The sequence below is a fragment of the Blastomyces dermatitidis genome (genome assembly GCF_000003525.1).
Source record: "Blastomyces dermatitidis ER-3 genomic scaffold supercont1.3, whole genome shotgun sequence".
Classification (NCBI taxonomy): Eukaryota; Fungi; Ascomycota; class Eurotiomycetes; order Onygenales; family Ajellomycetaceae; genus Blastomyces; species Blastomyces dermatitidis.
Genome location: NW_025544776.1, coordinates 4,595,207 through 4,607,813, shown reverse-complemented (window position 1 = coordinate 4,607,813; position 12,607 = coordinate 4,595,207). Strand labels below are relative to the sequence as shown.

The 12,607-nt window shown below is 46.3% G+C and overlaps 4 protein-coding genes across 4 annotated transcripts; 2 read left to right on the top strand and 2 right to left on the bottom strand.

The window, feature by feature from the left end:
• Window positions 1–15: 15 nt before the first annotated feature.
• BDCG_03240 (diphthamide biosynthesis protein 3) lies at window positions 16–429 on the bottom strand (the record flags this gene model as incomplete). Its single annotated transcript, XM_045418845.1, has 2 exons — window positions 16–72; window positions 232–429. The coding sequence occupies 2 exons, from the start codon at window positions 427–429 to the stop codon at window positions 16–18; spliced, it is 255 nt and encodes an 84-aa protein (XP_045275324.1).
• Window positions 430–1,034: 605 nt separating this feature from the next.
• BDCG_03239 (uncharacterized protein) lies at window positions 1,035–2,597 on the bottom strand (the record flags this gene model as incomplete). The annotated part of the gene is made up of 4 exons (XM_045418844.1): window positions 1,035–1,341; window positions 1,454–2,109; window positions 2,232–2,333; window positions 2,454–2,597. 4 exons carry the CDS (start codon window positions 2,595–2,597, stop codon window positions 1,035–1,037), a joined length of 1,209 nt encoding a protein of 402 aa, XP_045275323.1.
• Window positions 2,598–3,396: 799 nt separating this feature from the next.
• On the top strand, window positions 3,397–5,277 carry BDCG_16708 (uncharacterized protein). The gene is made up of 2 exons (XM_045425904.1): window positions 3,397–3,915; window positions 4,009–5,277. Exon 1 carries the CDS (start codon window positions 3,554–3,556, stop codon window positions 3,854–3,856), a length of 303 nt encoding a protein of 100 aa, XP_045280360.1. The 5' UTR covers window positions 3,397–3,553; the 3' UTR covers window positions 3,857–3,915; window positions 4,009–5,277.
• A 3,455-nt stretch (window positions 5,278–8,732) lies between these two features.
• Window positions 8,733–12,446, top strand: BDCG_03237 (immunogenic protein). The gene is made up of 5 exons (XM_045418843.1): window positions 8,733–9,231; window positions 9,316–9,716; window positions 9,819–10,139; window positions 10,193–10,557; window positions 10,631–12,446. Exons 1-5 carry the CDS (start codon window positions 8,990–8,992, stop codon window positions 11,081–11,083), a joined length of 1,782 nt encoding a protein of 593 aa, XP_045275322.1. The 5' UTR covers window positions 8,733–8,989; the 3' UTR covers window positions 11,084–12,446.
• The last annotated feature ends 161 nt before the right edge of the window (window positions 12,447–12,607 follow it).

Below are 12,607 nucleotides of genomic sequence, written 5' to 3'. Positions count from 1 at the left end.
TTATATTGTTACGCTTTACGCAGTAATCTCAACAGCGCCAGCGCTTGCGTTGCCTTCTTTAGGCAGATCATCCTATTCCATTTCCAAAGAATACCTCGTTAGCCAACCATTCAAAAAAAAAAAAAAAAAAAAAAAAAAAAAAAAAAATTTCCCTGCCCTCATTTTCACAGCCCCCCCCCCCCACCTTTCTTCCCCATTTTCCTTCCCCCTCCCTAGCTTAATAAAACTTACCATATCAAAAATAACCCTCACCATCAAACTACAACTGGGACACACGGCAATCTCCTCGCCATCACGCAGGTCAGCGATGCCGATCTCGAACCGGTCGCCGCAGGGACACGGGTAGTGGTAGATCTGGAGCGTGGGGTCGTAGGTCATGTCTTCGATCTCGATCTCGTCGTAGATTGAGAGGTCGTCGGTGTTTGCCATGGCTGTTGTTTGGGGGGTTTATGCGGTGTTGGACTTGAAGACTGTTTGATCGTGTTGTTTGTGGTTGAACTTGGTTGGTTAGAAGGGGTGGGCGGGGTTGGGTTGAGGAGGGGTGAGGGATGGGGGTGATGTGTGGGTATTCGGAGCTTTTTCGGTTGCGTCTGCGCGGTATTTTGTATGTTGGCGGAAAGGAAGGTCAGATAGAAGTAGGTTTTGGGGCGTTAAATGTGTAGATATAGGCTGTTCATTGCTGAGATGGAAGAATAGCCAGGGTGATAGTCAGATATTGCCGATGTTTAATTATAATCTGGTCCAGATTTTATTTTGCCGTTGCCAAGAAATATTTTCTGCCACGGAAGGTGGGCGGTGAGCGGAGTCAAAATCCCCGCCTTGTTTATATGCTCAAAAAAAGGAAGAATCGGTCTCTTGAAATATTTGGCCAAACATTTAAAAAGAAAAACACTATGACAAGAAGGGGGTATATAGTCATAGTCCTCTCATGACACCAATAATAGAGAGGCGGACCAAACGCTCCGCTCCGCAATGATGCATGCATGCTTCATTGCCGCAACTCCAACCTTAAAAAAGAAAATGGCTTCTCCTAATCAACCCCCTAACCTCCTAATCTCCATCTTCACACCCTCAACCTCTTTGACCAGTGTTCCATACCTCCTGGCAATCTCCACCATGGCCCCCGATTTCCCTGAACCATCCTCACCATTATCGCCGCCAGCCGCTCGTTTTCCCGTCTCCCCCATATCCGCCCGCTCATAAGCCTCTAGCTCTAACAGGGCCTGTTTCCTCCTCTCCGCCAAGCGTAGACGTGTATCATATAGATGGTCGCGGTAATGCGTCAGAGCAGCTGTGGTTTCCGGCGTGTAGATTGCAGAGAGCACTTCGTGTCTCATGATACTATACAGTAATCAGTAATATTAGTTTTTCCACCTCATCACCTTAACATGTCGGTTACTCAAAAAAATAAATAAATAAATAAATAAATAAAAAAATAAACAAAGTAACATACCAAACCTTCCCTTCAACCCCCTCCAACACCACCGCCACATGGTCCGCCCTCGCTCTAACCCCGCGCGCCAGAACCCCATGCTTCGTCCGCTCAAGAATATGTATCACGCGCTCCATCACCTGCGCATGCGCTGCTAGCACAGCGGCGGCGGTGATGGTCATCTTGGTCCGGGTAGTGGGGAGGTCGTGCGATTGGATTGTACGGAGTGTGCGTAGGCGACCGGATAGCTGGGTTGGGAGGGAGATGTCTGCTGGGGAAGGTTTGAGGGAGAGGGGCCGGAGGCGGTTGCTGGGGCGCGATTGGGTATTGTTGCTCCTGTTGATTGCTGAGCGGGAGGAAATGGTCGTGTGGTGAGTGTGTCTGTCATTGTTGTTGTTGCCGCTGCCGCTGCTGTTGTTTGTGGTGTTGATTGGGGGTGAGGCGTTGGCGAGGGCTTTTAGATGGGTGAGGTCTGCGGAGAGGAGGGCGGTGATGCTCGGGATGAGGGAGGGGATTGCAGAGTAGAACTTTTTCAGATCAGGGGCAAGCAGGGAGAGGAGTTCCGAGGTCTCGTCTGGGGATATTTGGTTATTGTTGTTGTCTTTATTACTGTTATTATTATTGTTATTGGGGGAGTGTTGAAGGTAGAGGACGATGACGGAGACAAGGTTTCGGAGCTTTTGATAGTCCCAACTTGTCAGTCAACGATGTAAATCCCGACATTTCCATAACTATGCAATCGTAAAAACAGCATAAACCTCATATATAAGAAAGATATATTATCTTAGGAAAAACCCACCTCATCATCCAACCCCCCGTTCCCATCCCCGGCCGCAACCTGCGCAACAATCCTCGTCAAAATCCGCACCTTCACCGCCCTTGCCAAATACTTTTTGAGATCCTGTTTTTCGAAATCAGTCCATTACCATCAACGGATATCTATATACTAACTTATATATATATATATATAAGTAAATAAATAAATAAATAAAGGTCCTCATCAGGCCAGCATAAGACTTACAGCCTGCACCGCTCTCCGCGACGGATCCGCAGCATGTGCACGCGTGGAGCCATCGGGGTTGAGGATGGCGGTAGTCAGCTGTTGGTGCAGGGCTTTGAACTGGGGATTGCTGCTTAGGATGACCGGGTCGCAGGGCGAGATCATGGTCGCGGGCGGTGGGGAGGGTTTGAGGGGTAGTTGACTTTTTGTAGTTTGTTGAATGTTTTGGAAAGTTGGATGGATTATTTATTGCGAGAGCTGTCGCGGTGGATTTGGCGGCGCTAAACTCCAAACAACCTAACGTCACTCAGACTTTCCACTCTCTGTTGTGATAATCGAGTACAACAGTCCAGTCTTATGTCAAGGACATTTATGTTCAATTCTTATCCTATCAGAAGGCATTTTGACCCTCACAAAGCGTCTTATAGTATGTTTCATTTACTTCATAGAAAGGACAAGAAGAGGTATATTACAGGATGAAGATGGGCCATACCAGGGCGCTCATAGAACAAATTACATACATCATAGTTATTACATACATATGTTGTTCCCTGCGTATTGTACTCCATTACTGTAATATTTATGCGTGTATGGTTAAGTTCCGATCGAAAGTGTCTGGAATGTTTTGGAAAAAGCTTCGAGAACCCTGGAGTGAGTGATCCTTTGACGCTGAGCACGATTGGATATTTATTTAGCATAAATACCAGGGCAAGGAGTGTACGGAGTAGTTAGTTACTCCGTAGTACGGATTGAATTATTTATTGGGTTAATTATTGAATAACTCTTTATTAACCAGCCAGCCCCTTACAATGATTTCTGCCGTTCTCTCCCAGGCTGTTTCCGCCGCCTCTAGAACCCTATATCAACCCCGTTTTATTTATTTCCAAATCTCCCATTCCTCTGGCCTGATCAGATGACTTATTTATTGCATTCTCCCGTGTTTCAGGATCCATTCAACAATCTTCGCGATTTCCCTCTTCCCTAGCCACGAAGCTAATTGGAGAAGAGGAGAATGTAGGTTTAGACATGTACGCAGCGTACAGCGTAGTTACCGTAGGACGTTCCTCTCCCTCATACTTATTGTTATCCATTCACACGCTTCTATTGGTCCATACTTCTCGATGAGAATCTCCAGTATGAATCACCCGACACAAAAAGAAGAAAGAAGAAGAAGGTTAAAAATAAAGTCAGAGAACGTGGGTAAACCTGCCCCCCTCACTACGAGAGTACTCTACTGGACAAAACTGTATCAAATTATCTATCCAACCATGTCAACTCAACGCAACTCATCGATGCCTACTCTACTCCGTACTATTATGCCTAGATACAGCCAGACTACTCCTATTCCGTCCTGCGCCGAGAAACCCATCCCTTTTCCATTCCATTCCAGTCAACCCCAGTTGCATCCCTGGCTGCATCGTTAACAACCCCCTTCCGCTGTCATCGCTCACTCGCCATCCCCCCGTCCCCCTTCCCAACCAAGGCAGGTAAACTCGTCTCCTATGTACTCCGTACGGCGTATGGTATTCATTTCATCCATGGACTAAAAAAAAAAATTTAAAAAATTGATGCCAAGCCATCCAACGTTCTCGCAGGGATCAGATCAAAATCAGATTCCCCACGTCAGAGCACAGAGAACACCCAAACCGAATACAGGGATTTCCCACTACTAAATACTAAAAAAAAAGGTAGCCTGATCGCGTGCTTCGCTCATGCGAGAGAGAGGGAGGGAGTTGCGAGTGGGGGGGCGGGACGGTAAACAGCCAATTATTGAATCTGCCTGTTTGCCTCGATCCCAACGTACCGTACATGGTTTCGAGGTGCTGCTGGCATACCTTGGCCTTTGCTCGGGCTTGGGCTGGTTGCTAGATGATGAATCATTGAGTTCAGCCTACGAGGGAGGGGGAGGGGTGCGAGGAGGGGAGGGGTAGGGTAGGGCAGGAATCGTTCAAATGCTATATCATCTTAATCACTCCGCAAATGGGATTTGGAAAGGGGGTGTGTGAAAGGAGAAAAGGCAAATGAAGCGGTCATGACCTTTTTTTCCTCAGAGGTAAGTATCAAAATGAAACTTATATGCTGTGTTTTGCGGATTTCTTTGATATGGACGGAGTACAGAGTACAGAGTACCCTCAAATGTGCTGTGATGGCGCGGGGTCGGTCGAGGAAGAGATAACTAGAAGCCCTCCGGGAGGGAGGGAAACATACTTTTTGAAAGGAAGCCCGCATGATGTCTTGACTCTGTCTGTATCATTATTGGTTACACTCCTGTGTACGGGGGATCCTTTTAACCTGTACGGAGTAATCCTGTTACCATAAGGTATTTCCCTGCCCTCTCTTAACCATAATTCTAAGAGGATGAATGCCTGCTGCTTAACTAAAGCTAGTCTACCTCTCAGCAAATTCTTAGCACTAATCAAAACTTTTGAGAGGATGCTCTGTAATGTTAATGAATTTGCTTGGGCTTGGGCTCAAGAGTGGTCATGGGTAGAATAATCATGGTCCCATGGATGGCGTGCATCAACCTGCAACTAGTAGATATAGACATTCTGGCACGCTTTTGGTTCAGGTCAAGTAAGTTAATGGATGATTTATTATATCAAGCTAACTAAATTGCATAGAGAAAGAAAAAAGGAATAGGCCTTTTTGTTTCTTGAAAACTTCATAATGTCAATCTCAATCAATGCCCTCAAATTCTGATATCATCAATCATAATAAAAAGAAGAAGTTTTTCTCAGCAGCATTGTTTCGGACAACGAGGAGATTTAACGAACAAATATGCAAATTCGAAGCTTCAACCAACTTCATCCATCTCATCTTGTCAAAATAGCAGAGCCGTCCTCCCCGTCCTGAGGCAAAAGAAAAAAAAAAAAAGGGGAGATAAAACCTGATCTCTCTTCCCTTCCTGCCCCCTCCGAAGCTTCCAGGATGCCGATATCACACCATCCTCCCCTGACTCCCCCGCATTTTGGTGCATTAATATAGTTAGTTGACTAACTAGTTAATTGCATCATCGTGGTTTGATATCATATGATGATTCACATACCCCCCAAAGTTTCAAACAAGCAACCTGCTTTGCTTTTCCCTCCCTTTTTTTTTTTTTTTTTTTTTTTCCCAATAAGATTTCATCCCGCAATGCGTGAATGTACAGTAAATAAATGGGATTCTTCCCCAGATTCTTCCCCGTGGCGTGTGTATGAGAAGAATTGATCAAGAAGATTCTGAAAAAGCTGTTGTTGTGCTGCTGCTGGCCTGCCTGCCAAAAGTCTAACTCAAAATCATGCCAGACAAAATTTTTTTTTATTTTTTTATTTTTTTATTTTTTTATTTTTTATTTAATACGAGATCGAGTCATTCATACACACACGGGGTACATGGCAGTAGTAGGTAGCCCTGTATGGTATGATAGTTAACTCCGTATGTTATGGGGGGATTACTGTTGCATCCCTACGCTGTACGGAGTACAGCATACAACCTAGGAAGTGTGTTTTGATTAGGGCTTGCTGCGGGTTTGTCGATCTCGAGGAGGAACTAGCGGTTCAACCAAACAGCAGTTGAGCGAAAAACAGCTCCAATCAAGGGAGAGAGAGGCACAAGGGAAGCTGTGAGAAGAAAGGATTGGTTGAGGTGCTGAATATCATTCAGAAATTTGCTGATAGTTATACTGTAACTTACATCCGGCGCAAGGGCGTCTACAGCGTAACTATATCTTATCTTTTCAGCACAGGTTTCCTGCCGCTCTTCTTTCTCTCTGCTGCTGCTTGGTTGGTTGGTTGGTGCTCACTATTATTATTGACAAATCCGTTATGACTATCCTAGATCACGTGCCCCACATATAGATTCCTCGTAAGATCAACTTATCCTACACTTCCCAACACCTGGTGAGTGAACACCTCTCTTTTCACCCCAAGACTCATATGTCTAGACTGTGTACGGAGTACTCAGTACTCATGCCATACCTACTCGCCATTTCTCTATCGATTTTTTTTCCCCCATAGAAACGGGTGTTGATACTGAGCTGGAATAGACACGCTAGCGACCACAGGACCGCCCCCCCCCCAAAAAAAGAAACGAAAAGAAAAGAAAGTTCTTAGCAATCACGCTACTGCCACTTGCTGCTTGTCGTTTACTACTGTGGAGTCTTTGTTCCTTAAGCTGAACTAAAAATTTTAGTTAAAAGGAGTTCGGGCGCCCTCCTCTTCTGCTTCCCCCCCCCTTTTTTTTGAATAATAATAATGATGGTAATAGGATAACCGCCGTCCCCCTGTACCTTGTACGCATGAACGAGTGCTCAGGCGCGGCAGCAGCAGATCGGGATTCTCGGGTGTTTCAATACAAAAGATTCTGCGGTGAGTAGTTATATGTCATGATTGCTACTAGGAGGGATAAGATCGCTTCGCATTTTCCATCCATGAACACATGGACTCCAGCATTTAGTTGAAGGAATTCGGGAGGCATGTGATTGCGTGGTCTCTACAGCGTACAGCGTACAGCGTACAGCGTAGATGCAGCAAAAAGGTTAAAAAATAAAATAAAAAAGAGCCAAAAATAAAAATAAAAATAAAAATAAAAATGGAATGGGATGGGATGGAGAAATGCGATTCTGGGTTTTCCGAAGCTTCGGGCGGGGACATCCCTCCGAATCCTCACCAAGGAACAGCCCGAAATCTAACCTTTTTTCCTTTCTCGTCTTTTCCTTATTCGTTTCTTTCTTTTTTGGCTCTCTTTTCCCCATCAACCTTGGCCTGTTCCTGTGAAGGCGCTCCACTGCTCTACTGTACTTTCCCAGTTTCTTACGTACGAGTTATAGGGGACGCTCACTTCAAGGCAGGCTTGTTTGGCCAGCGGCTGTCTGTTGCTTGTTACTCGTGGCTGGGAGCAGGAGAGGAGGTGGCTGGCATGAGGCTTTGACAGAGCATGGCTGGGCGAACGAACGGGGGCGGCGGACAATGCGCTGCTTTTTCCTCCTTCTTCGTTTTTTCCCTGCCTCTACTACTCACTACTCGGTTGGCAAGTGAGCGAGTAGGAAAAAAAAAAAAAAAAAAAAAAAAAAAAAAAAAAAAAAAAAAAAAAAAAGGAAAAAAAAATATCATCATGATTCATGGATTGGATTTATTTTAATGGGTTAAATATAAATAGTGCGGTGGAGCCGAGCTGCTTAGCACTGTTAGGCAGGTCAGATATATCCACTGGCATGCCCCATTCATCATCCTGGTCCCAGCCGATTATTTTGCTTTGAAGAAGACTGGGCGTGCTCTTGGGAGTGAGCTTGTTAGCTGGAGCTTGTTAGCTTTGTTAGCTTATGAAGAGGAACGACCGACCGACCGACAGGGAATCCACAGTCGAGTCGAACAGAGTAAATAAGATAATGAATTGCGATGATTCGAACAACCTACGACTAAATAATGATAAGAGGCGGAGAGCAGGTTAAACAATATGAGAATATGAGGGGATATTTGGAGCATTTTATATGTTGTGTTATTACTTACTTGTTGTAGTTAACTTCGTTATTATTCCAACCCTTTTTACTTAATAATAATATATATATATTTTGCCCCAATTCCAAAGCATGGAAAAAGCAGCAGCAACCTTGGAAGCAACCGTCATTCAAGGGAAGGGTGATCCCGTAATCCCGTAATCCCGTAATTTACACACAATACCAGGGGAGCTTGGGAGCTTGCAGGTGGAGTTTGGCAGCGGTAAAACCGCTAGGCAATTGGCTGTACGGGGGAGGGAGGGGTCCGTAACCAGACGCTCTGTAACTTTGGTAAGTTTGACTGGCCCGGTTCCACAAAAGATAGGCGGTTGGTTTTGGGGGACAGTACGGTACACGTACATTACGCCCTTTCATCCCATCCAACCATGCAAGAACAGCGCCCTCAACGGCTGCCAATTGGCCGAAGGGGAACACCTGACACCGCCGCAGACCACCCCTTTCCGCTGCCTAGACCCCAAGCAGTACGCCATGATACGGGGACAGTACAGTACGGGGACAATTAATACGTTGAACCCAAGGTTTCTCGCTTAGTTACCTTTCCGCTTTCCCTTTTTCTTCAGCTGCTCGGCTCTTTTTCTTTCTTTCTTCTTCTTCTTCTTCCTCTTCTTCTTCCTCTTCCTCTTCTTTTCCTCTCTCTCTCTCTCTCTCTCTCCTCTCCCTGTGTGTGTCATCTCTTCCACCAGCTGTTCAGCTCCCTTTCCATATTGTGATACCCAGCGTTCTCTTTGCTTGTGCTTCTGCTTGAGGTCCTCTCTCCTATATCATCTATCAATTTCTCTTTCTATTTCCTTCCTGAGATACCCCCCCCCCCCCCCCCCCAACCAACAAAAAAAAATATATATACCTAGAGATACCCTACGCTATATTGCCACCGATTGCCACCGATTTACTATTATTAACCCCCCTTACTTAATATCGATATCCTCCTCAAGTCGAAGCTGCTTCGAGTCCGCTGTTGTCTTGCGTCAACCCACCTCTTTTAATATCTCCTCCCCCTTATTGTCTACTACATCCTAATAACTCTCCACATCCCTCTTTTCGCAAACCCCCCATCATCAACATGTCGGAAGTTCAGAAGCCGGTCGAGGAGGTCCCAGCTGCCACTCCCGCTACCGAACCCTCCAAGGACGCTCCTGCTGCCTCTGCTGCTGAAACCCCCGCAGAGACTGCTGCCCCAGCTACAAATGAACCTGCCGCTAATGCCCCATCTTCTGCTGAAGAACCAACCAAGGAAGAGCCCAATGCTGAGATCAAGCCCGCTTCTGAGGGCGTCCTTGGCTACAAGGCTCCAGGATTAGTTAAGTAGGTCACCCCGGTGTTGAGCGTGCACAACATTTATATAAATATAAAATCGTGGAAAGCTAACATTTGGTAATCTTGAAATAGGGGCTTCCGTTTCTCCAAGCGATTCTGCTGGTTCAGTGACGACGCCGTTGAGGTCAAGCAGCTCTCTACCTACTTCCAGAATGAGAAGCTGAGCGTTGCACATCCCACCGCTGCATGGGCCAGCCAGACTGGCAAGGGCCTGCTCTTTTTAGCCAAGCGTGCCGAGGACAAGACTGCCCCCACTGGAATCATCAACTTGGCCGACATCTCGGATGTAACCAAGGAGTCTAGTAACGAGTTCCAGTTCAAATTGGCTGGACACAAGCATACCTTTCAGGCTGCTAGCAGTGATGAGCGCGATTCTTGGGTTGCTGCCATCGAGGCCAAGGCTGCTGATGCCAAGAACGAGAAGGAGACCATCACTTCTAGCGAGGGTTATAAGGCTGAGCTGGAGAAATTGAGTAAGTGATGTCCAATGTTCTCTTGGATGTTTTCTATTTTAATTTTTTTTTCTTTTTCTTATTACTTTTGGCTGGTAATCACGTACTAAAAGTTTACGTTAGCCAAGCCTCCAGCTCTCGCAGCTGCTACCCCGAAGAAGGAGCCTGCTAAGGAAGTAGAAGAGGGAGAGAAGAAGGAGGAAGAGGACAAAAAGGACGAGAAGAAGCCAGAGCAGGAGGAGAAAAAGTCAGAGCAAAAGGAGAAGAGCCGATCTCAATCCCGGAAGCGCGCCAGCATTTTCGGAAACTTCCTTGCCAAGAAGGATGAAGAGAAGAAGGAGGAAAAGAAGGAGGAGAAGGCTGAGGCTAAAGACGACAAGAAGGATGAGCCAGAGGCTGCGGCCCCGGCTGCTGAGACCGCTGCTCCTGCTGAGTCTGCTGAGGGTAAGCTTCACTATTTGGAATAACTTTATGAGCACAGAGCTAACTTGTTCCAGCTCCTGCCGCCGCCGCTGAAGAGCCAAAGGCTGAGGAGAAGAAACCCGAGGCCAAGTCTGAGCCAGCTACCACCGCCAAGGCCAAGCGTGCCTCTATCTTTGGAAACATCTTCCAGAAGGTCGGCAACCAGGACAAGGCCGAAAAGGAGAGCGCTCCCAAGACCTCAGAGACTGCTGTCTCCAGCACTGCACCTCAACTTGGTGACCCCGTCGATGCTTCCACATCAGAGCCTATCAAGCCTGAGACCGTAACTGCTGCAGGAGAACCTGCTCAGCCCGCCAAGGAGGCCGAGGAACCAGTTGCCTCGCCAACATCCACCAAGAGTGGCTTCCTAAACTTCATCAAGAAGGAAATGAAGCACGACGTAAGTTCACATGACATGGTCTCGTTCCAAAGTTAGTCGTCAACTCCAACTGACTTGTTATTTCTTTTTACAGGACAAGAAGGAGGCCGCCAAACCTGAAGAGAAGGCTGAGAAGAAGCACGAGGAGACTCCTGCGGAGCCTGCTGCAGCGGAGACCATTCCTCCCGCTGTCAAGGAGAAGCGTCGCACCTCCCTCTTCGGAACCCTTGGCTCCAAGAAAGAGAAGAAGCCGGAGTCCACAACTGATGGCGAGCAAGCTACTGAGGAGGACAAGGCGAAGTCCCCCGGCCAAATGTTCGGAGGAGTTTTCCGCCGTGTCAGTAAGGCCGGCAAAAAGGAGAAAGAGCCTGCTGCTGCCACTTCAGAATCCGAGCCCATTCCAGAGGCTGCTGAGAAACCTGAGCCAATCAGCAAGGATGCCCCAGCCGACCCCCCCGCCGCTGTGAACGGCACTGAGGCCGAGGAGAAGGCAGATGCTACTGCCCCAACATCATCTTCTTCACAGCCCGTCCAAGCTGCTGCATGAAGTGCAGGCGCCAGGACGAGCTTCGTTGAGATCGAGAAGTGGTGGGACCAGCGGTACTTGTCTAGTCCTGGCGTGTCAACTGCCTAGTTGGATGATCGTAGTCCCTCCCCTCCAATAACAACCACGGCAAAGAACTATAGCCCAGCAGCTCCCTCCCCCTCCGTTTTTCTTCTTAAACGAAAGAAAAGAACCAAAAAACAGCAAACGAGAAAAATCCCCTGTATGATGTCAAAAATTGTCGTGCGCACCGCAGGTTGCAAACCCTCCCCTCACTGCTCGCACCCGCCACTCTAATCTCCGGTCTTCGAAAATGTTTATTCAACGAGACATGCTCGATATACGTGTCGCTCATTTCCTTATTTATTTTCGTTAATATTGTTTTCTTTTTGGTGCGCGCTGCTGCTGTATTATTTTTCTCGAAAAAAAAAACAAAACAAAACCCCCCAAAAAAAACTGTTTGCGAGGTGGACGTGAATGATACCCCAATACCCAAGTCAATTTCCTCTCTTTTTGTTTGTGGTTACATCCTCTTTTTTTGTTTTCCTATTTTGTCATTGATAACCCTTCCCTCCACATTCTTGCTAACTGGGTGCTCTAATCTATTGGCTATATTAATACGTAATTCATCCCAACCACAAAGGGCATACGCTTAAACGTGGTGCCAAAGCTCTAAAATACACACTCACACATAATACACACATTACTAATCTATTCTAACACTCTCCATCCCCTTTCCAACACCCAGTTTCTTAGTGTAGAGGTAGATTAGAGGGTTAAAAACTGGAATTAGTATTAGAATGAGCTAGATTCTCAACAAATATGAAAATTCAATATGACGAGAGATAGGGTGAGTGTACAGCGTAGAGATGATGTGCTGGATATGTCTAGTGTATGTCCGGCCCACCACAATAATAAGTAATAATAATATCTGTCATCGTCAATATAAATCATCAAATATCTGTAAAAACTATGACCCCGTTCTTGACTTTTCACTTCCTCGAATGATCATAATAAGTATACCATATAGGTCGCCCACCCTCTTCATAACTGCAGCAAAAGTTTATATTATTCCTCCGTTCCCTACGCCCCATCTATCTATCTATCTGCCAGTCAGTCCGAATTTGCTATGTATGCTCTTTCGCGATTCTCCTTTTCTGTCCCTTTCGTCCAGAATAAATTTATCTCCAAATTCCTTCCTTTCTACAATGCAAGGAAGATACATGCGAATGGATCGATCCTGCCGGTGGGTTCAGGGGTTCCCTCCCTCTGACCTGGGGGAGGGGGCGGGATTACGAGTATGTAGGGCACATTTTCAAATAATATTGTACCTAGTATGAGATATATATCAACCAATCAATCAATCAATCAATCAATATATGGAACTTCCTTCCTCCTATCTTTGGTATATATCTATCTATCTATTTGTTAACTAGTCCAGGGGGAAGATGTAGAAAAGAAAAGGGAGTAGTAGCTAGCTACGCGCGGTTAGATGACAGATATCGATATCGGACTAAGGAGCAGTAT